The following is a 24,308-nucleotide window of genomic DNA, read 5'->3' as shown; positions in this document are numbered from 1 at the left end:
AATATTGCAATTTAAAATATCTTTCAGCAGCCATTCCTGCAGATTCTTCAGAAAGCATTCTAATATGCTGATTTGCTGCTCAAGAAATATTTCTTAATGAAAACAGTAATGTTGTTTACATTTTATAAAAAAAAAATGATGATACTTTTTTCAGGATTGAGGGAAATGTCCAATGAATAACTTTTAATTTTGAATGGTAAATTGGCCACAATTCATGTATGCCTTAACCACACTTCCAATTCTGTGGAAGGTGTGGTGAAAAGAGCATTTAAAATAATGAGAAGCGACAAGGAAAGTAGGTGTGTTTGCATTTTTCTAAAGCAATACACCTTACCACTCCCATTTTAGATCTGTCTCCAGCAGTGGAGCGTGTTTGTGTGTGTGTGTGTGTTTTGAATTCAGAGCCTCGTACGGACCTGCACTTCATGTTTAAATGCTGCCTCTGGCTGTAGTGTTGTGTCAGTTGACTGCCTCGTCATGCTACCCTGCCCTCACCTCTGGAGATGTGCTATACCTCCCACTAGCATGCCACATTCTCTTGTGTAATTCTTGTATTTCCTGTGTCACTTTCCCCATCATCTCTGTTCATGAAACTTTCTAGCACAAAATACAGACTGCAACAAGACTGTAGTACTATGGAAGCTTGTTTCTCCCACAGAATAAAACCTTTTACAAGATAATTGCGACTTTTTATCTCACAATTGCGAGTTAACGTTTTAAATGTATATCTCGCAATTCTGAGAAATAAAGTCAGAATTGCAAGATATAAAGTCAGAATTGCGAAATACCTTTTTTATTCTGTGTGGAAACAAGCTTCCATAGTGTAGCCCCCGTCCTAGGGACACATTTATAAAAGGAATTTAAAGGTGGCCATTATATTATATATTTTTCCCTCATCAGTATCTACCTTTTAGCAAGGCTTTAAGTGATTACAGATATCTTCATTATCAATGATGTGTTTTTCAGGAGTCATTTTGAGCTTGTATTTTCTTTCTTTTATAGAGTTAATGGCAAGATTCCACTGACATACCTGGAACAAGTTTATGAGAACATCTTTCCTTGCCATTAACAGTAGACTGTTATAATTTCAATGGCATCGGATTCAGACAGGCCATATCACATGTCCAGAGGTGTTGTCTGTGCATTTATCCTTTAATTTTCGTTTTTGAAAAGATTCACTCATATTCTAATATTCAAGTACAGACTTTGCTAACAGGGTGTTTAGAACAGGGAGTGACACTGAATGAGTAAAATATGATGAAACACGCCTTTCTGTTTCTTCTCGGTATCAGTGAGAAGGATCTACCTGCAGTTACACGTCAATCTGTAACGGGCTGACCCTGTTTGCTAAAACAGCAACCTTGTTGATGCCATTGTGCCAATAGAGGACTTAACATTGTAAGAGTGTTTGATGGGACATCTTTTCCTTTACACAGAGGGTCTCTTGTTAGTGGTCTGGTCACTGATCTGTTCAACATGGACGGATGCATCCTTTCCTCTTATAGGACCTGTGACATCTGAGAAAGTTAGCTAATCTTAGCTGTAATATACACTCCACGTTGCATAGATGCTTTGGCTTATAGGTGACTGCAAGGATGTAGTAACTTCATTCCCTGCGACTAGATGTTGAAGAAGTTTAAGAATGACTGAACAAGGTAGGTGCGCTTTTTAGTCTAATGTCACATCTTGCACCTTCGCAGAATGAACAGGAATATATCTAATGTGTGTAAATACACATTTTGGACTGAATCTGAACTGACCCTTGAAGTATTTGTCTGTAGAGTTAGTGATCCAAACTAATCTGTATGACAATTTTTTTTAAATAATCAAGCATTCTGCGTTTAAAAATATATTTTAATGTTAGCCATTCATTCATTTTAATGGCAGCATTTTAGCATGTTTTGACAGGCTCAGAGTTGACTTTCAGCCACAAATGCATATTTTCATACAATTAACTTGGTACATTTTTGCGTCTTTGTTGAGACAGTTGTTTAGCTTTAAGAAAGATAATCATTCAGTCTACACAGTGTTGAATATGCCTCATTGTTTACAGACTGAAGTGATTTATTGATGAACTGTTTTTATGTGTTAATGGTGAAAAGGAAAAGCTGTCCTTTTGTCTTCTATTCATATAAAAAAGAAATATTGATACACTTTTTGTCCTGGTGACTGTTGAAAAAGACATTGCACAACATTTCTAAGTGGATTCCTCAGTTTGGCTGTGAGCTTTGGCTGTGCTGTGTGTTTCTGCAAAAACTGAGACATGCTATTGTTGTAATATGTGTGTTTGTGTTTTTTTGTGCGAAATGGAGGAAATTCCTTAACACGTCCTGTGTTTCGTAATACTCAGGACTGGTCCAATCATTGTTTTTACTAGCTTCCCCAAGTCTGTGTTCTTCAGAGAACACGGCAGACCTCCCACTGGTTCCCCTTCCTGCCGTTCTTCCACCAGGGGTTTATGAGACCCACCACTGTATCTGCTGCACACATGGATATTTGCTGCTCCGTCTTTGCTTTGCTTAAACAATCCCGATCTGCTGTCTAAACGCTTTAAGGTCATGCTGAATCCAGCAATACTGAATCTTAGTTTTTGATTATTACTGACGCTCCAACATGTAAAGATAAACAGCTTCTTCTCCATCACACAAAAACAAGTTTTTGATCTGGCACCAGAACAGTTTGAGACAGTTACAGACGGTGAGCTGGTTGCCCAACATTTCTGATTGGTCAAGTTGCTCCGTCTTTAGTTCATTCCAGTTCCAGTGCTAATTTAGAATGCAGTGCAGTTTCATTTCAGATCTCTATCTCTTACAAGGTGAAGAAGTACGTGACTGTGTTAGGCTGTCAGTCTGTTTCTAATATGATAGCTTTGATGACACAATTTTCTCTTTCTCAAAATGTTGACATTTTTAGGTGATGTATAAAAAAAAATTTACTCTCAGAAAAAAATGGTACAAAAGCTGTCAGTGGTACTCTTTCAAGGGTACCAATATGTACAAAAGAGGTACTAATAAATACACTTTAGGTAATATGTACCTTTAGAGTACTAATATGCACCCTTCAAAAGTGCACCTTTCGATATGCCCACCATTTGAAGGTTAGAGTTCTATTTGTTGTTAAATATTAAATGACCTCAATAAAAGCTCGTGTTTTGGTTAAACTGCCCACAAGGTCTTGCAGACAAGCACACAATTGCAACACTGAGGTGCGTCACTTAGGCCTCACCTATATCAGATCTGAGTCCATGATTTGTTTTGTGAACATCACATTGACTCTTGGATTGTTTATAGTATATGTACAGGGTTTGAAATGAACTTTTTCACTCACCGGCCAATTTGGCTACTAAATTAAGTTACCGGCCATTCAGAAACTTCTGCTAGCCCTGAATGAATGAATGAATGAATGAATGAATGAATGAATGAATGAATGAATGAATGAATGAATGAATGAATGAATGAATGAATGAATGAATGAATGAATGAATGAATGAATGAATGAATGAATGAATGAATGAATGAATGAATGAATGAATGAATGAATGAATGAATGAATGAATGAATGAATGAATGAATGAATGAATGAATGAATGAATGAATGAATGAATGAATGAATGAATGTTTTAGGTGGACAGATCAATACAGTACAAAGAACATAAAACATTTTTAGGATGTTGGAAAATAACAATGTATTTTCTGTTAACCAAATGCTTTTTAATCTCCGGTATGCAAATTAACAAGCGTGTCGTTATTTGTTGTTTAGTGACGTGTGTGTTCAAGTAAGCCAGATATGCTCAGGTTCTGTGCAATACACAGTATTTAATTTATCATGATGACTCACAAGTTATTTGCGCTTTATCTGCGCATATTTGGCTTGAACGGACTTCCCAAGCAAAGCGAGTAAACATAATAAGTAACACACCAAATTGGCTTGTGATTTGACAGCGTTACCCGCCACAGTTGATTTTTACCCGCATTTGGCGGGTTGGCGGTTGTTAATTTCAAACCCTATATAAAATGTGTATTTGTAGTTGTGAATCATGCTGTGCTATTGTGTCTGACATCTTGTGTTTTGTTTGTTTTGTCCAGTTTGCAGGTTGCATGGCAAGCTGATTTGATGCATGGCATTTGCATGAGTGCATTCAGGCTCTCTGTGGGATTTCAAACGAGTGTCTGCGGCCATGGCCCAAACCATGCACGTTAACGGCAATGCCTCAGGTAACACCCCTCCCTTTTAATTAGCATGTTTGTCTGTTCTGTTCACTAATGAATCATCAATGTTTATGCCTACAATTATTCTCAGTTAAAACTGAAGTGTGTAATTTCTGCATCTGAGTCACTAAATAGAATTGCAAAAAATAATACTTGCTGTCAAACAGGTTTCCCCAAACACACCCCCTAAACTGTCCCACCCCAGAATCACACCATTGGTTGAGCTAGTGGTTCTTTGTTGGGCTGGTTGTTTGCGATGCTCAAAAAACTAAGATGGAAAAGGAGAAAGTATTTGTGATGCGATCTGGGAAAACCCACCACATGGTGAAATTTGACCTATTACAGGTTTTGATATCATATGGAAACTGGTATCAAGCCCTTTCCAAATCTGTTTTTATTTTTGTTTGTTAATCTGAAGTCGGCCGATCGCTATGATTTTCTGGAACGGAATTTTGAGAAAAACAGGTTTAATTAACTGGCACCGTCGGGACGCTTGGCACTCTTTTTTTTAAACAGGATTGGCGCGAAATGCGCACTAATACACATTCACTGTACATGTTATGTGGTTTATTTTATAGGTAAACTATCTTTGTAGTGTTAAGAGACGGACAGGTGTGTGGGATATACGGCGATTGTTTTTTTGTTTTTTTCACCTCTGCCGTGCGTTAGAGAAAATGGTCGCATAGAATGCATAATGCTGCGTTCACACCAAACGCGAATCTGCGTCAAAATTCGCGCCTGCCGCGTCTAGTTATACGCGTGACCACTTTGTGTGCATTCGCGCGTCAAGAGCGAAATAAGTTTGAAGCGAAATTTACGCGCGTCACGCACGTCAGAGGCGAAAGTTTCGAACCCCGTTGGCGGCCATCTTTTTACAAGATGTCTGTTATTGATCGGTCATTTATCGAGAGAGTCGCTGCTCTGTATTTGCTCTGGAGAGCAGAACAGCGGCGTAGGGATCATCGTCGCTGTACTCGGGTCCACCAGACCCTCCGGAGGGTTTCAGGAGTTTCACAATTTGCTCCAGGAGCTAGGTTTGGTGGACCTAACGGTGAGGACGCTGACGAGGACCGCGTAGGCCGTAAGGCCTCGGCCTCGAGTGGTCGCTGCCTGACGAGCCCGCGCTCTACAGCCCGGCGCGAGGTTCACCCTCGCCCGCACCCACCTAATCTGTCATTTATTTTTGTTTTGATAATAAATGGAGTTAGCCTCCAAAGGTGAAACCTGTCCTGTGATTTTTGTTTTTATACACTAAATTGTGTTTGTTGTCTTTACATTAGAATAATAATGTTTCATTATAATCTAGAATAGATATGGAATAAATAGCATTCAATACAAAATGAGTATCTCTCATATATTGAAATCGAGTTTTTATGTGAAAGATTTGCTTTGTTGTGCATTTTAGTCATATTACAAAATAATTTATTGAGGCCAAACATAAAATAACATTGTAAACTGTCACTTCACCACGTGACAGCAGCAAGCAGGCTTCTGATTGGTTAACGCGGCGCGAATTGACGCAGAAGTTCAGATTTTTCAACTCGGGCGGCAGACGCGAATTCGCGTCAAACGCGTGAATGCACAAATAGCACTAATAAATTTCGCGCGTAACCAAACGCTCAATTCGCGCGAATGAGGCGAATTCGCGTCTACCGCGCCGCGCTAAACGCCTCATTCGCGCCGCAAGACCTCCAGACGCGCGTAAACGCGTCTTACCATTGACCTAACATTGAAATCACTCGCGCCAGACGCATATTCGCGTTTGGTGTGAACGCACCATTAGAGAAAGAGTATTTTCAGCTTGACACTATCGCTGTTTTTCTGCACTAAACAAGGGAATTTTGCCAAGATATTTTCAGAGATAAGAGAAAAGATGTTATAGAATAATAATTTAATGAAAAAAAAAATTTACACAAAACTGACATTCAAACTATTTTGGAATTTACTGAAAACGCCCCAGCGCGACATCCGACGGGTTTTCCCAGATCGCATCACATTTTGATATAAAAAAATTGAAACACTTCAGCTTTAACTTTGCCAAGTGAAGACCCAGGTGAGCATTTGAACAGATTGTACAGTTTTGAACAGATTGTACAGTTTTGAGACCTATATTTTCAGATTTTTGAGCCCTGTTTGAAGATTCATGCCCGCTATGTTTGCACAGTCCGGCGTTTCTTAAACAGGACAGGAGTGTGATTTTCACTGCATTCTGTGAAATATTGCGTGTCAGCTTTGCCGGGCTCCGAACACTCAACCACAACATCAACGCATTCCACTGCACATTCCTTCTGACAATAAAGTGAAAGAGCAACAACTTGAGTAATAAGAAGAACTGTTTTGTCAGTCCCTTTATATTGAGTGATGCAATGGAAATAAATTGAATTAATGGGTTTTGCTCCTTTTTTGCCATGTAGCCAGCGTGTGTTGACAAAAGGTCATTTTAATTGTACTTTAAATGTCAAGTAGGAATGTTCTTGTTGTAGATTAGGGAAATCAGCTTAAGTAAACTAACACAGTCAATAGATAGCTTTTTTCTTTATGATATTGTATCTCCTTTTGGCATTTTGGTTGTCTGTGTCAGTAAACCCTCACCTTTGATACAATGAAATTCAGGTCAGTAATAGCCTAAAGGAGATTTTGTGTTGTCTTGGACTCTTTCCATATGGCTCCTCCACAGCAAACTAAGGCCAGAGCACTTGGTGTTAAACAAGGCTGCCAAGCTGTGCCATTATAAAGTCTAGAGTTCTAGCTGATTAGCATGTCAAGATTGAAGGGCTAATGGACGTGCTAAATTGTTGGACACTAGTATTACGGGTACTTGAATACTGTTGAGTTACAATGGTCTTCTTTATTTAAGCGATCTGGTACTTCATTAACCTTTAAACATATTTTCAGTTTCTTTGTGTATTATGTGTCTGCAAAGTCAAGCTTTCATCCTGATCTAGAGTGTAGAAACTTCCAAAGTATATTGATGTATTGAACATTTAGAAGCGTTTTTATAGCCTGGGATCGGACGTGACTGCTTATATTTAGTATCAGCGCATAATTTAAGGACATGAATTCGACATTGTACCTAATGTCGAAAACACGAGATCAAAATGGAAGTTTTGTGGCTTCTAGTCAATGTCTGTTAGCTTTGTGGCCATCTGTGTTGGAAGTTGACAAAATTATCAGATATTTACATTTAAAATTTACATTCTTTTTTTGCGCAGCAAAGAAAATTGTTCTCCTCGAGCCATTTCATGTGGTATTTAAGGTTGTATATCAACTGAATCACAGCACATCTGTGAACTTAAGCAGTATATTATGTAATGAGTGTAACAGGACTAAGATTCAGCCCTTGTATTTGTAATAATTTGAAGCCTATTGTCTGCAACAATCCCCTGCATGTAATTTACAGCCTTTCCTTCAGATATTCTTGGTTCATTTACTGCTAATATTGGTTGGATTAGCAATAGTCTGGGATGTCCTGCAGGTTTAGTTAATATAAATGATTTAATACTGGAGCTGTTCACCGTTTCTCTTGGTTGCTTGGTTCTTTTATGGCAGGAGTATTCTTAGAGAAGTTTCTGTATCTGTTCCAGCATTGTTGCTTGTTGGTTGTTTAATGGCTCTGTGTGTTTGTTAGTATGGTCTTGAAGATGACGTGGATTTCTGGGATAATTAAACTGGAAGGCTGACGTGGTTTCCATGGGCCGGGTCAGGAAATACCAGGCCAGAGTGAGAAAAAGGGCCTCTGTTTTCTCTTGTGTGTGTGTGTGTGTGTGTGTGTGTTTGAGAAGACTCAGATATGCTCAGACCAGTAATGCTAGCCTGCTACATTCAAACTCCTGTCCCAGTAAGTGACAAAACAGTATTATATTCAGTGCTCTATAGGCATTTAAAGGTAGACTTGAATGAATGGCCATTAAGTATTAAGGATAAAGTGTTGTAGATACTTGATTACTGATATTCATGTCAATTGTGTTTTGGTGCTTTGGTTTAAAAAGAAATGTTCAAGAAGTTTGCATTTGTATTTGTTCAGGTTTCAAGCTGCTGTTCTGTTGTAGTTAATGTTAATGTAGTTAACTAATCGTTTTTAAAAGGGACTCCATCGGAAGGTCTTGAAAAACAGGTTTTTGTGGAAAACATGTCCACCAGGCAGTAATTTGTATTTTATTTTTATATGTAATTGCACAAAAAAGTATTCAGTATTCAGCATATTCCCTGTCATTATTAGTGATGTCTGGTGGCTAAACTGATATTCATCAGATGGTGCAACCATGTAAATACTTAATAAAAAAGCCAGCAAACAATAGGTCAAAGTGAACAAATGGCTGAAATCTAGATTATGAATAGTTATTGTATTGATTGCATTTTCTGATACTGCATGATTATATTTCTGTCTTTAAAAGTAAAATCGGATGCTAAAGATACTAAATACCTGGCCACTAGAATTCAATAATTATAAATTAATATGAATAAAATGCACAACCACAAAATAATGTGTTAGGCAATGCAGACTCTATAAGGGTTACTTTAAGATTTCACTTATACATAAAATTATACACAAATATTTGGTTTTACCACCGGACAAAAAAATAAAAGTAAAAAAATACTGTGCACATATACTGTGAAAGATAACTTGGGTGCATTCCTGACATCCTGATCTCTCAAATTTCCATATAGGTTTTGTGGTTAGCAAAACAAGCTGATTTATGAAGTTTGTTTTTCCTCCCACATCATAGATGTGGGCATCTGAGGTCAGACTTTCAAATAGGCATCTATTTTCATTGCTAACATTCAGCTGATCTCGTGCCCAAGGTGATTGTGAACTCTGTGAGAGATCCACCGAGGTTTCATTGTGTAATATGAGAACTGAAAACATTGTCCTCAGGGGTTTGTAATTGGTAATGAATACTCTCAGGAGTGTTGTACTGGAATAGATCTTAAGTGTAATAGGCAGAACATAAAAGAGGCCAAAAACAAATCAGAACTACAGATTTTAGATAAAGAGTCTAGTCAAAATGTTTCTACTTTTGCTAGGCGGCACGGTTTCTGGTGACAACGTAATGCTGATCGCTCAAATATTTAGCAGCTATTTGATTTCTCATTGTCTTTGGACATTTAGTCAGACAGCATTTGTTAGACACACAGTAGATAAGCCCATGCCCTTTTAAACTCAAAGATTGTGAGGCACACTTGTACTAATTCTTCTCTGTCCATTTTTTTATTTATTTTTTAAGCAGTGCACAGATCAAGCAGGAAAAATTGCAGGGCTGTCTGTGGACATCTATTTTAAGTTGTTTACATGACACTAATGTTACATTTGGTCAAAAGTGGATGTCTTGTGAGAATTTAGAGAACTATCCTGTCCATCTGCAAGTCCAAGTGAACACACAAAACAATTACATATTTTAGAAATATTCCCATGGGATTCCCCAAAACATCTCCTCTCTACCTTTTTAAACGGTTTAGACAGATTGGACAAATCAATCCTAATGTGGACTTAACACTTTTTTTCTTTTATTTTGACAAAATCCATACAAAATCCTTTTACAAACCCCATTTACATGGGGCTGTTTCTGCTCATTTTGTCCAGAAATAACTTTGTGACAACAGACATGCCAAATGATCATGTGTCACGTTTGTTTGTCCACCTGTCAGAAACTGTCACTGCCATATCCTTGCTTTTTGGTTTTAGCCAATCACATTTAAGGGTGTGTTCACACTTGTAGATTGTTTTGCTTGGTTCGTTTGGTCCTGAAAAAAAAACAAAAAACTTTAGTCCTGGTCTGGAAGATCTGCTGCAAAGAGACGCGGTTCTGATGCTCGTAACGAACTGTGATGGGCAACATTGCGACTATGACGAGAAAAAACAGGTATGCTTGAGCATTCTGTCCTTTTCAGGGCCGCATATTCTGACAACATGTCCCGTTTTTGGTGTGTTTACATGTCTTTGGTCTGTGTTGCATTCGAACCGCACCAGATTTCGTTTGGAAGTGGACCAAGATCCATCTTTTCAGCAGTCTCGTTCCACTTGTTTAGTGTGCACCAAGGTTCGGATGACAGCGTTCACACTTATTCAAATGAACCGCACTAACAGAGCAAAACCACCAGGGCTCGTTTTAATCGAACCATGGATGCCAAGTGTGAACACACCCCCAAAAGAACTTGCATCACCCGGCAATTTAATTTTTTCTAATGACAAGGACTGTAACTTGTAACCCTAGCCAGCACTAGATACAGGAGAGGACTAACATTTAGTTTTTAATTTTACACAGGTGGAGTGTGAATGTTTTTGTTTCATTACAAAATTATTTATTCTGTAAATACTGTCTCAGTTTGGTCTTAAAAAAAATGTTATTTTTTTTTACTTGATGCCAGCTGGTTGCTGAACTTTAAATCAGTCTAGCTTCCACTGTTAAAAGTGCTTTTCAACATCATAGAGTAAGTTTTCTTCAGTACGTTGCCCGTAGCATAAACTATTTTGATCTGAACATCCTCTAGGCTGTTTTTGTCTGATGGTGGGTTGTGTAATTCTAGACTGCTAAAAGAGAGTGTGGGTGGATTATTCTTGGAGCCGTTTCTCACACTGCTTTCATGCGCTTCTCGCTTGTCCATTTAGTGTCACAGGTTTTCAACCCCCCTCCCGGTGAGGTCAGCGCTCAGCTGCCTAAGTGTTTGTTCCTCGTACCAGACGAGCCTGTCTCTCTCTCCATGACATTGCTGTTGTGCTCTTGCTATAGTCAGCAAAGCTAGCTGGTGTGCTTAACAAGCTAGCGATTGTTGCTGTGCAAGTACAGTAAAAGAGGTTTTGTCAGTGCTGTCGAAGGATTGTTGCTTGACTAAATAAACAATGAAGCTTTTTATTTTGGTTGGAGTATTTAAAAAATTTCTCCTTTGGTCTACTAACTTTTGTAAACCTTATTGTCATTGAAAAAGACACTATATCTTGGTGTTTTTATCTGTAATCCTAAACATAGTTCACATTAAGTTCACAGCAAAAGCTTGACTGAACCTTGTATTATGTGTCTGGTGAGTTTATGCTCCTTAATATGACAAAGACATGCCTGGAAAGAGTGTTTAAAAAGGGACCACTGTTTTAAGGGGTTACAAAGTGTTTAAAGAGCACTTTCAGAGAGGCAAGACAGAAGAAACAGTGTAAGTACTGCATGATTGGTAGAGGCAACTAGCCTATCACAGGCGGCGCAGAGCTGGGCTAAGTTTACACCAATAGTGGAATTTTTCCCCTTATGGAGTGAAGGTTGAGAAAGTGCTCAGTGAGTGAGGGGAGGCAGCCTGCAGCTTGTTCTAGTTATAAAACTATGACGGCTTGTAAGGGAACAGGCGCTGCTGCATGAGGACTGCTGTTTGACTTGGGGTAAGTGACGCTTGAACAATGAGGGATTAGGTTGCCTTAACCTCCCCAAAACCTATATAGACAATGTTTGAATGAGTGTTACATGGTCAAGTAAACTTTCATGCATTTTACGTATGTCCTTAAAACGTACCAAGAAAGTGTTCAATGGTTTGTTGTTTGTTCTTAATGCACTGTGTCTGGCTCTCTAAATCATCTGAAAGTGTCTTGGCTTTCAGCGAGTTAATCTGTCTAACTGACGACAGGAATTCTCTGTCCGATGTGGAATTTGGACTGTGATATAAGCTCTGTTGATGGATATTCCTTGGTTTCTAGCTGAAAAGAAACTATTAACAGTTTTACCTCTCTGTCAAGGTATTTCTAGTCTGCTATGTAGTGAGTGAGGGAAATGTTTAAAATATTGTCAATTGCATCAGACCAAATTGATCTTTGGATAGAAAGAAATATTTGCTCTACTTGTTTTCCCCTAACCCCACCCCCACCTTGCAAATGCTCAGCAAACACATGGAGTTTGTTTTGCCATGAAATTGTGTGGAATACATCTTTACATTTAGTGTTGGAAATCAATAGATGGGAAGTTCAACTTTGTTTTTTAGTTAATGGTTTGACTCTTCTTGGAAAAATCTTAACAATGTATTGTATAAGTGTAAAGTGTTGTTGAAATGACTGACTCACACTGTTATGATTACAGGGCATGACAGTAGTGATCACACCGTTATCACACCTTTGTGCCTGCAACCTTAAGAGTTGGTTTCAAACTTTATAAATATACTTAATGTACTCAGGACTCAGACTGAAGAACCATTCTGTCAAAATGTATTTCTGTTTTTAGAGTTGTTGGCTGTTTTAATTCTTTTGGGGAACGAGGTTGTAGTTGTTGTAGTTGTTGTAGTTGTTGTTGTAGTTGTTGTAGTTGTTGTAGTTGTTGTAGTTGTTGTAGTTGTTGTAGTTGTTGTTGTTGTAGTTGTTGTAGTTGTTGTTGTAGTTGTTGTTGTTTGTTATAAAGCTTAAAGTAGTAATTCAAAAAGTAAGTAATTTTAAGGACTGATCATACGTTTTTATAAATTGTACAATGATTAGATAATATAACTAATTTCACTCTGTGTTTGTTTTTTCTTTTTTGCAGAAAAAGATGATGATGAGAAGGACCCTTACTGCTTGGAAACCCCATATGGTTATCAGCTAGACCTGGACTTCCTTAAGTATGTTGATGACATTGAGCGGGGCAACACCATCAAGAAGCTAAACATCCAGAGGAAGCCAAAAGTGGTCAGGTCCGTGCTGCCTCCTCGGAGCAGTTGCAGTGGCCAGACTGAGTGGACTTCAACAGACTCCTTGTCCTCTTCCAACAGCGATGAGAGCAAACAGTCATCCGTCTACTTCACGCCTCAGAACCAGGTAGCCCCCCCTGGCCATACTGCCCAAGTTCATGAAGCTCCCCAAGCCTTTGTGAACGTCCCTGAGACCAAGCAGCTGCTGCCGCCACCTTCTCCCCGCCTTCTTCGCCATAACCCCCAGGTGGAGAAAACACTGATGGAGACTCGAAGGCGACTGGAGCAAGAGCGGCTCCTTGTGCAGCCACCAGTCAACGAGCCGCCTCGCAGGCGACTGGCCAGTTTTGGCGGAATGGGCTCTTCCAGTTCCCTGTCCTCTTACAGTGGCTCTTATGGGCCAAGCCAGATTTCACCTAACTTGCATTCTTTCCAACATAATGGACATCTAGGCAATGGCGAGTACAACCCCTACTTTACATCCTCTATGGGTAGTTCAATCCGCCACAGTCCCCTCAGCTCAGGCATGACCACACCAGTGACCAATGTTAGCCCCCTGCACCTCCAGCACATTAGAGAACAGATGGTAGTGGCTTTAAAGAGACTAAAAGAACTGGAAGAGCAGGTAAAGACCATCCCAATTCTTCAAGTCAAGATATCAGTCTTGCAAGAAGAGAAAAGGCAACTAGTGTCCCAGATGAAGAACTCCAAGGTAGCGGGGCAGGGTCCATGTGGAGGTTTTAGGAAGCGCTCCTATAGTGTTGGCAGTGCTGATCAGTATGAGCCCCTGACCCAGCTCAGAACAGGCTCTGAACTTCACATTGAGGAGATGGAGAACACTGAGCAGAGCACCCAAAGGCTACAAGAGTTTAGGCAATTGACCGCTGAGGTGGAGGCTCTGGAGAGGAACATACAGGATAATGGTGAGGAAATAAAGCACAGCTTACACCAAACAGAGCAAAAAACAAACCAAAACATCCAGCGGTGGAGTCGTGAGAGCAAGTCCATTGGTGTCGGAGCCGATGAGAACATGAACGACGTGGTTGTTTACCGAAAGTCTCCTGGGAAAAGCAGAGAGGTGGCTGTTGGAACGGAGCAGGAGGTGAGGAGCACAGGAGTTGGTGTGACTGAAGCCATGCTAGGAATGAGCAGTGAGGTAGAAGCTGAAATCGAGATGCAACACCAGACCATCGAAGCTCTCAAAGAGAAGATCTACAGACTGGAAGTCCAACTTAAGGAGACCACCCACCAAATGGAGATGGGAAAGCTAAAGCTTCAGCTTCAAGTGGCTGGATCGAGAAAAAAAACGGACAAGGGTATGATGGCAAGGCCAGAGATGTACAGCACTTCAGTGGAGGCCAGAGTGTCCACAGAAAGCCAAGGTGTGGGCAACCATGTTGAGTTTAATGATGCAAGCACAAATCATGTCCAAATAATGAATTCAGTAGGCATTACTTGCAGACCAGATGCAAGGCATGTTTTGGTGGGTCCAGAGTTGCCAATGGAGCGGTGGGTTGTACAAGAACGTGCTGAGGTTCATGATCAGTGTGTCGGCAGACAGGTTGTGATGTGCAACAGGAGTGTGGGAGTGGATTTAAGTGTATGTGAAATGGGGATCAACACTGAGTTAACGGCCGAAGATTTAGGACTTTGCAAAAGAGAGGCTGAACAAGCCAGAGAGTTCAGGTCTATTGGGTGTGGAGATTGTTCAGTGGATGTAATGGTCAGGCCCATCAAGGAGATGGCAACCCAGAGCACAGCAACAGATGATGTTCTCAGAACTGATTTTGGAGTCATGGTCTTACCCATGTGTGCTTCACAGTACACAAACACAGAAATCGAGACAATAGCCAAGTTAACCAATACAGACAATGTAATTCTTACGGATTCCTGCACTAATACACAACCATACTCAGAAGACAAACAAGTAAGCACTGTACCAGTGGAGACTCGTACAATAGCCATTGGGGATGGTCTTGTAAAAGATGTGCCGGCCACATTAAAAACACGCTCAGTTTCAGTAGGTACTACAGCATCTGAGGAGGTTATGCTTGATATGTCAGGATCTTGCAAAACAAAAGAGGCTGGGGTTGGCCACATGAGCATACATGAAAACTTCTTAGTCGGTCAGAAGACAAGGAACATTGCCTGTGGCCCCTCTCAATCTCCTGTCCCGACCCAAGATAAGAGTATGCCTGTGGGATCAATGCCATCAGCAGGACCCATCCAGTCACAGGCTGGTGCAGGTGTTGGACTTGATCACTACATAGAGAGAGTGCAGAAGCTCTTGCAGGAACAGCAGATGTTGCTTGCTCAGAACTACAGTGAGCTGGCAGATGCATTCGACCCACCTCAACAATCCCAGTTTAGCTCCATCAACAGTGAGCTAGTTACTACACTATCATCCATCAATTCAGTTATGAAGTATGGAAGTGTTGAGGAACTCTGCAATGTGGACCTTTTAAGGCAGCAGGAGAAATCAGACCACACCGTGAAAGGTTTGTTGCAGTTTGCTTGAACCCTATATGCTCAAAGGATCTATGCTGATTTTTAAAAGCTCTTTTTTTTTTTTTTGGCATATTGCAATGACATAATTAATCTGGTCTGGTTTTACTGGGGAACTGTTGTGAAAATGTTATTTTAATGATCGTAATGATAAATATTTCACTGTCCCTTTTTTACATTCTGGAATCAAAGAACATACAAACAGAAGGAAGAAGAATATCACTGAATAATTAGGATAAATCAAGTTGCTATATACAGTCAGGCCCCTGCTGAGAATGTTGAGGAATAGGGACGAGACACGAGGGTACACGGTGCGTTTGTGTCTGTAATGATGCCTGACACGATCTGACAGGGCAGAGTTTTCTCTGACCCTGAAAAATGCATGGGGGGCTTTGGATCTAATCCAACAGTGATCTCATCTTTTTTGGAAGGCAGCAGCTTGTGCTAAATGCCTAGTTGTTGTTGTCTTTGCTGATGCTGATTCATAGGTCCACTGTGTTATGTAATGCAGGGGTTCCCAAACTTTTTCGTTCTAGGACCCACCTAGACAAGTATAATCAATCTCAAGACCCACTTGCACTGGTGCTACCAACTTTCTCAGTTGGTCGCACCAGCATGATTTGGTTGCACATTTTTCTTTTTTTTTGCTACATGCCATGGGATTAATCAATGCATGCTGATGGTCTTAATCTGCATTCCCTAGTTTTGCACTGATGTAAAAAGACTGACAGTGACAAGCCTTCATGTTAGCAAAATATTATAAACTTTTAACTCTTAAAAAAACTTTTAAAAACATTTGTGTTCTTTAATGTTTGATTATAATTTTACCGTCTTCACATAGGGATGGGAAATGATAGGATTTTATCAATAATAATAATGCCACTGACGATTCTGATTATCGATCCGATTCTTTAACGATTCTCTTATCGATTCTTGATAGCACTGTGTGGAAAAATGTAGTCATATGCTTTAAAAAAAAACAAAAAAACAAGGGGTTTTATTTATTTTAAAGCAGGGGTCACCAAACTTTTTTCTCTGGGGGCCACATTATCGTTCCTGACTGTGATGGGGGGGCCGGGTCAGCTATATAACATAGAATTGTATGACCCAGACCAAAATGACCACCAGCAGGCCTCATTGTGTAGTAGAGATTACTAGCCTGGCACAGCCATCCCCACTACTATATCAACACTTGATTCCTGGCACATATTTGTTTATCTTTACTAGTGGTTTGCAAAAGTAGTAATCGAGTCTTCACACTTTGTTTTAATTAAAGTTATTCTTCACTTTAAAAATAATCATTGGTCCACTATTCTTTGAAAACTCTGCACTCTCTATTAGGGGTGGAACGGTACACAGAAGTCACGGTTCGGTTCATACCTCGGTTCAGACATCACGGTTCGGTACAATGGAGGGAAAAGCAAAACAGAACTGCAGAAGGCTTGTGCATGTCTCAGGCTGTCCCACCAAAGGAAAATAAATTACTTAAGCCTTGTATTTTTTTAAATAAGTTTTATTAATAAAGTAAAGGCATAGAACCAGTTTATTTGTAGTGCACTGACAGTAGTTTTATATAATTAGTTTATTAATTAAATTAATAAAAAGACAAAAAGACCTTGAGATATGTTTGGTAATTGTACCTGAATGAATTGAAAATTAATTTGCTACATTTCAGAATAATATATTTGTTTTCTTTAAAATTTTAATTCACAGTAACTTAAACACTTTGCAGTTTGAATGATGTCCTGTAAAAACGAAATGACGGAGTATGTTTTTATGTTTCTACTGTTCGATCACACCCGTGCCTCACTCACACACACACACAAATATTAGTTTGGAGACGGTGAAGTATTTTTTACACTTTCGCCTGGCTCCGAATAGAGAGATAGAGCGCGCGCGCGACCGAGTACTCTCTCTGCTCGTTCTTTCAGTTAAACATGCACTGTGACTCTGTCACAAGCGCAGCAGTTCATCTACATTACTCAGCGATCAAATAACACTTTGGCGGGCGCTAAAACTCATAGTCGTTTGGTCATTAATCGGACTGGTTTTGTTTCACTCATCGTAACGTAAATTTAGCTGCAGCTAAGTGCCTTTGTGCGACCCACCTTTTCTCACTGTGTGACCCACAAGTGGGTCGCGACCCACAGTTTGAAAACCACTGATGTAATGTACAGAAGCCTTGTGTAAAGATTTTCTCTCTATAAGGCTAGCCTTATGAAGCTATTATCCAAAGTGTCTCGTGCACAAGTACTGTTTTTATTTCCAGGAATGAAGGCTTAAAAATGGTAGGAATCTAAAAGTTCTTAGTCCAGCGGGCTTTTTATTTCTCTCTAATCTTTTATTTAGAAATACCAGCATTTTAGCATGAATTTTTATGGAATGCTCTGAAGTTATAAATAACATTTCCTTCTACCCTGTAAGGGGTAAGCGAGAATGAAGGAGATAATTTTTGCATGCGCGTCAGAGTATTATGACCAATGAATCAGTCAAAATTGCTGTCAAGATTTAGTGTTTCCATGTCTGCTGTGATAAGATTTGGCTCTAGATTAAGCAGGAGATGCACTCAGGTATTCTTCATATCATTCTTTTGCTTTTTATTACATTACGACATTTGGTGCATGCCAACAAAAGACCATCTGATATCTAAACCTGAAGAATTCTAGAGTCTTGAATTCAGATTCATACCATAACCATTGCACATTGCTCTGTGCGATAATAAGTAAGAAAAGCATTCTGACACACTTTTATGTGATCTTAAGATGTCCTTTTCATGCAATTCTGTTTTGGCAGGAGCTATATTATAATGTCTTCTTGGACGTATAATTTGAGACCGAGCAATTTATGTACAGAAATATATTGCTGTTCCTCATGTGTCCCTTTTTTCTGTCTCTTCTTGTTCTATTTATCCAGAAACGCAGATGGTCAATGCAGTCCATTCCCACTCGAGTAGTGTGAGAACAGAGGTTACACGGATAGAAAATGTCTATACTGACGACTCACATGAACAGAGTACAGCTACACAGAAAAGCCGCATGGACCAGCAAATGTCCACAGCATTGCATGGTACTGTATGCCCAGTTCTGTCACTAAACGAGATATATTTGTAAATATTTTTTCAGTTATAGTTGATAATCAGTGTGTTGCTTTCAAGTACTATAAGACTGTGAGTAACCATTATAAAATAAGCCACTTCTTCATGTTGAACTCCCCTTGATGGATGTTTTTTTTCATGAAGCCACCCTTGTGTGACTGTCTTAGGAGAGCATGTCACAGATTAACAGCTTCAAGGCATGTAGTTCCAGGGATTCAACTGCTCTCACCCGTCAAAATAAGGGAAACGTGGATAATGAGTGCCTTCATCATCTACTATGTTCGAGATACAGACAGTCAGAGGGAGTGTGTCCATCTGTAGGGCATGTTCTGGCAGTTCTCAGAACTGTTCTTTTTTCAGTCTCCGTGGAGAGGGGCGGTGATCCTCTTCGGTATTTGGCAGAGCAAAGCCTGTACTTAACATGTTTGCCATAGCTTTAGGCTGCGGGATGTTTCTTTTGCTTCACATAGTTTTTTTCTAAATGCATGTTCTAGCGGCGCTTGATTATATTTTCTTCTGTTGAAAATGACAACAAATTTGGACATTCTACATGTCTGTCAGATTTGGAAAAGTAATGTAGCCAACTCCAGCTTATGGTCATGATTAGCTGTTGCTGGCTAAAGTAGATTCTACTTGTTCATTTCCCATAACAGCAATAACACTGTATTTCATAAATCATGATGTCAGCTTTATGCGTTTCTTTCAATTTTGATAGGGTGTGTGGATTTCTGTCTGCATTTGTGGTGGAGGCAAAATATTACTTGCAGATCTATATTAAAATTAGTTGCACTAACAATTTGCATGTAAATTTGAATACCTGACTACTCTTTGTACCTGGAAAATTATATGTTTTAAAATGTAAATAATTAAGCTATACTTTAACAGTGTAAAATAATAATTGTTGATTGCCTGTATTTTTTTATTTCCTACTAGGCAGTCACAGCACCCTGAAGTCCATCATGAAGAAAGATGGTCATCAGGGACCTAATGGCACAAAAAAGAACTTGCAGTTTGTTGGTGTGAATGGAGGGTAGGTTCTCGTTCCAAGTAAGAGGAGAAAATACATTTCTCACAGAAGAAGTGTATGATAAAAAAATATGTCTGAGTTGATGCTTATCAGTTGATTTGTAAGGCATAAAAAAATAAAAATAATTCCCAAATGCAAAGCTTATTACATGACTACTTACAAAATAAAATAGCATGACATATTACTTGTAGTTTAGATTAAGCTGCAACAACATTACAATATAAATGTATATATTCTTAGTAACCTGCACATGAAAGTAGGTATGTTGCCATGAAGAATAAGTGAAAAGTGGTTATTTTACAAAATCAGTGCAAAATGACTAAGGTATTCTAGAGTAGCTTGTAAATGTGCATAGATTCAACTAAATGCTGTTTTCCATCTCTAGGTACGAGACGACATCGAGCGATGACTCCAGCTCAGAAGAGAGCAGCTCCTCTGGGTCAGAGGATGAAGGGGAGGAGAAAGACAAGACGGTGAATGTGAGAGAGAGGAGGAAAGAAGAATTCCGAAACAATGAAGCAGTGGATGAAGATAGAGACACTGAAGATTTAGGCCAGGACAAAAGGCAGAGGTAAGTACTGCCAGTAACTTTTAGATCCACATGCAACAAGTGATTCATAGTTAGTGTTGCGTCATTAATGACTGTAGACCAATTCAAGCATCTCTTGCATTAGAAAGAGAATTTAAGGTATTTTGGATGTGATGTCTGCAATGCAATATTTTTTAAAAAGTGGAATGTAGTCTCTGGAGGCAGGAATGGGAGCTCTGTATAATCATATCGGTTAAGAATCCTGCATACCAAGCCTGACATGAGTCATGAGAAAGAGTCCTAAAGTAATGCTTTTCATAATCTCCAAGTAGTCCTCTTTCCACCTGGAAATAACATTATTTCATATCTGGATAGTTTCTGGATATTCTTTAGCTAGAATGCATTTACACTTTGCATTTCAATGCGTCTCCAATGCGATTAGTTAGAGAGCTAAATGGAAAACGGCATTTATACATTTTCAACCATTTACTAATTAAAAAAATACTTTGGCAGATAGTTCTAAATGCATTCAGACGTGGTCTATTATGTTTCCCTAATTTACAAACATTCCAACAGTAAAAGATTAGAAGTGAAAAAAATGTAGTTTTAAATTGCTACTTGAAATTAGAGTAATAGAAACATTAGTGAGGACTTGGGGAGAGAAATAAGAGATTCCTAGTTTAGTCCAGTAGGATCATTCACGGTATATTGTTCATTAAATCAGATAACCAGATCACAAGACCGCAGTCTCTGTTGTCTTTTTCTACATTGTGAGAGCCAATAAGCCACAAAACAGCACACAAGACACAGACGTTCTTGTGAAATGATTTCACGTTAAGAAAATACCAAGCTGAGTCTTTTTTACTAATGGGTAAAAATAGAGCATGACGGATAACATGTCCTTGAGTTGTGGATAATTATTTTTGGTACAACTTCTGTTTTACAGATTATGTACTTGTATGCAGGTAATGGAAATACATTAGCATTAGCATCTCTGTCAAGTGTTCAGAATCCAGAATGCCCTGATCACCTCAAAATGTGGTTTTCGTTTGTTATCCAAAAATTAATGTTTGTCCTTTACCCAATACTGGTTAGCGGTCAGAAGTGTCATGCATTTAGTAACACTGCTTTTTTTTTTGTTCTTCCCAGGTATGAGTTGAATGAGAAGATGCTTTCTGCATGCAATATGCTGAAATCCCACCTCAACGACCCCAAGACTCTATCCAGTAAAGATGTGGTAAGATAATATAACCCTGTGTAAACCCTCAGTGCACAAAAATAATATCTTTGATTCTAGACTAGTATAATTAGTTTAGTCTAAAAGTTTTGCTGTTTTTTTTTAGTTATTATTATTTTTGATAAGTCAGCAATCTTGCCAAACAACCAACTCATTCAAAGCAAATTAGAGTTTTAGATGTTTCTTCATGCTCTGCTTCACTGCGCCTGAACGGGAAGGAAATTGGCTCCTTTGTGGTTAACGTGGTGTAAAAGAATGTTGGATCAACACTTATTTCTGCTGACCCCGAGCAGAGGGTCTGAGACGCGCCCAGCTGTGCACTGACAGGCCTACTCTTAAGTCCTGCCTCAAGTCAAAGCTGTATTAGCCCTGCATTTCAGAAAGGATGTGTCTAATAAGTGGATGTAATTTAGACTAATTAGGATCATTATGTAACAAGATGCTGGATGTTTCTCTGTTTTGCTTCTGTTTACCAATCTTACATTTTTACATTGATTTTGGGAATCCTTCCATGTTGAAGTGTTACTACAATAGAGCACAATCCATGTAAATCCCCTGTAATACATTCTGATCTCAATCATATTTCTCATTTTGTGTCATTCCAGAGACCGTATGTGAACACAGTGCAGCACGAGTGGTTCCGTGTGTCCAGTCAGAAGACAGCCGTGGCAGAGATGGTGGAGGATTACCTGAATGCTTTCAGAGGCATCTGCCCTGCCCTGCTACAACACATTGTAAATATGGCTGATGGCAACGGAAACACCGCCCTCCATTACAGTGTATCCCATTCCAACTTCCACATTGTGAAAAAGCTGCTGGATGCTGGTAAGTATGTGACTCACATTCCACATTTCCACATTTTCTTTTAAAGCCACTTAGTGTACAGCCAGCTAATCAGATCACAAAACACTTTGGGCCCGTTTACACCTGTAGTTAGCTCTGTGCATTTGTGATCGGATCACCAGATACGAATGATAATACTAGGGATGCACCAATACCACTTTTTCCTGAACGAGTCCAATTTGATACTAGTACTTGCTGATACAGAGAGAGTACCGATACCTGTATTTTCATTCCATTTTACTTTTTTTTTAATATATATATTGGGAAGAGAAACCAAAAGAATATGAATCAAATTAGTTGGCTTAGCAAATAGCCATTTCCTTCAGTTATTTTCATGCCAAATTATGCCTGTTAAAATGTTATTTTGCACTCTGTCTGAGAGGCAGCTTTTCTGGGTACGCGCTTCAGATGTTTGCACACATAAAACTTATTGAAAACGTAATGTTATTACTGTACCGCCTTCCTGAAATAATGTAGGGAACCACTCGTTATACATAAATCATGTAACAGTTGATGTTTGTATTTGCACATACGATTTAGATTTAATTCAAATGACGCATGTGTGCTGAGTGAACAATCAGCAATCAAAAGTAAGCAACCGAAGCGTGCGCTCTCTCTCTTTACCGTCAGTTAACATTGGTCTTACTTTCTTTGCTATCATTTCCAACCGAACTACAAAATTTCCAGCAATGTCTATTAAAAAGGGTTGTGCGCACGACAAGCTCTCGTGTCTGTGCCGCTGTGCGCTCAATACACTCCGTGTGTTTTGTTTCTCAGCTCACGTACAAATTGTATTTTTTAACATTCTATTATTTCGATACATTTACTTCATATATATCCTCCTCTGATACATCCATTCTGCTCTCTTTTGCTCTGTTGTCTGTTTCTCTGTCACAAGCACAGAACTGCACACGCTGCGTGGTATTGGTTGTTGGTATCGGATCATTTTATTGAGTATGAGCGCACTTCTTTCGAAAATCTTACCAAGTCCAAACTTTTGAATGGTAGTGCATGTAAGCTAATGGCAAATTCTCCAGCCACATCCAGAATCAGGCCGTTTCCCAGTGTTCCCCCTCCAAAGAGCACCAAAGACCTCTCTGAATACCACATGATGAGGTGCCTCGACTCCTGAAAATAAAAGCCCATTATTCCAACTTCTTTGTGCTCCTCTACTATCTGACTCTTTTCGGGCAGCCCCCATTGTCTCGATTGTCTGCTTCCATTCTCAGACCCTCTGGCCATCTTTGCCCCATTGCCAGTCAGCGAAGCCCCGCTTTGGCCCTTCTCTTATTCCACAGCCCATGACTCTTGAGTCTGAATAGCCTGCATCTCTTAAATTCACACAAAAGATGGCCTCCTTCCAAATGCATTTACTTCAAAGGTGGGCTCAGCGTTCTCTCTGATTCCCCTGTTCTCTCTGTTTCATCACAGACGTCTGCAATGTCAACCAGCAGAACAAGGCGGGCTATACTCCCATCATGCTAGCAGCACTAGCTGCCGCGGAGGCCCCGAAGGACATGAGGGTGGTTGAAGAACTGTTCAGCAAAGGAGACGTCAATGCAAAAGCCAGCCAGGTCAGTGTGATCCGACAGTTACACTGAAAGTGTTTGAGCATTATTAACAAACAAGAATAAGCTAAATAGTCTGTTTATAAATGTGCATTAACCTAGATGAATAGCTTTCCACAAAGTCACTTTAGAAGTGTCTAAGCTGATCTCATTGACCCTGTGAATCCAGGCTGGTCAGACAGGGCTGATGCTGGCTGTCAGTCATGGCAGAATGGACATGGTGAAGGCTCTGCTCGCCTGCGGCGCAGACGTCAACATCCAGGACGATGAGGGCTCGACCGCGCTCATGTGCGCTAGTGAACACGGCCACGTTGAGATAGTCAAGCTGCTGCTGGCTCAGCCGGGCTGCGACGCCACACTCAGCGATAATGTGAGTGAGCAGAGTCCTCTTTTAAACTAGATAATCCATCAAATATGTTTAATGAACATGAAGCATATTTCTATAATGTGTCTAACTTGTTTCTCTTAGTGGATACTGCAGTATTGTTATGAAACAGCAAGTAAGGCTAATGAAGCGTTTGCCATATTGTTTGTTTTTTGTCCCTAGGATGAGAGTAATGCCCTGTCAATCGCTCTGGAAGCGGGTCATAAGGACATAGCAGTGTTGCTGTATGCCCATATGAACTTCTCCAAAGCACAGTCACCAGTGAGTGACCACACTTTCAC

The 24,308-nt window shown here is 39.7% G+C and overlaps 1 protein-coding gene across 1 annotated transcript in view; it reads left to right on the top strand.

The window, feature by feature from the left end:
- kank1a (KN motif and ankyrin repeat domains 1a) overlaps nt 1-24,308 on the top strand; it is a 58,767-nt gene that overhangs the window by 33,134 nt on the left and 1,325 nt on the right. The window contains exons 2-11 of the mRNA XM_082169988.1: nt 4,086-4,214; nt 12,695-15,337; nt 18,258-18,410; nt 19,372-19,468; nt 19,851-20,036; nt 21,144-21,231; nt 21,837-22,056; nt 23,506-23,648; nt 23,812-24,012; nt 24,190-24,288. Of these exons, the coding sequence (XP_082026114.1) occupies nt 4,178-4,214; nt 12,695-15,337; nt 18,258-18,410; nt 19,372-19,468; nt 19,851-20,036; nt 21,144-21,231; nt 21,837-22,056; nt 23,506-23,648; nt 23,812-24,012; nt 24,190-24,288 (3,867 nt within the window). The 5' untranslated portion in view covers nt 4,086-4,177. The remainder of the gene's footprint in view (nt 1-4,085; nt 4,215-12,694; nt 15,338-18,257; nt 18,411-19,371; nt 19,469-19,850; nt 20,037-21,143; nt 21,232-21,836; nt 22,057-23,505; nt 23,649-23,811; nt 24,013-24,189; nt 24,289-24,308) is intronic.

Source organism: Leuciscus leuciscus (assembly GCF_965113295.1).
Source record: "Leuciscus leuciscus genome assembly, chromosome: 5".
NCBI classification, from domain to species: domain Eukaryota; kingdom Metazoa; phylum Chordata; class Actinopteri; order Cypriniformes; family Leuciscidae; genus Leuciscus; species Leuciscus leuciscus.
This window is presented reverse-complemented; position numbering and strand designations above follow the sequence as displayed.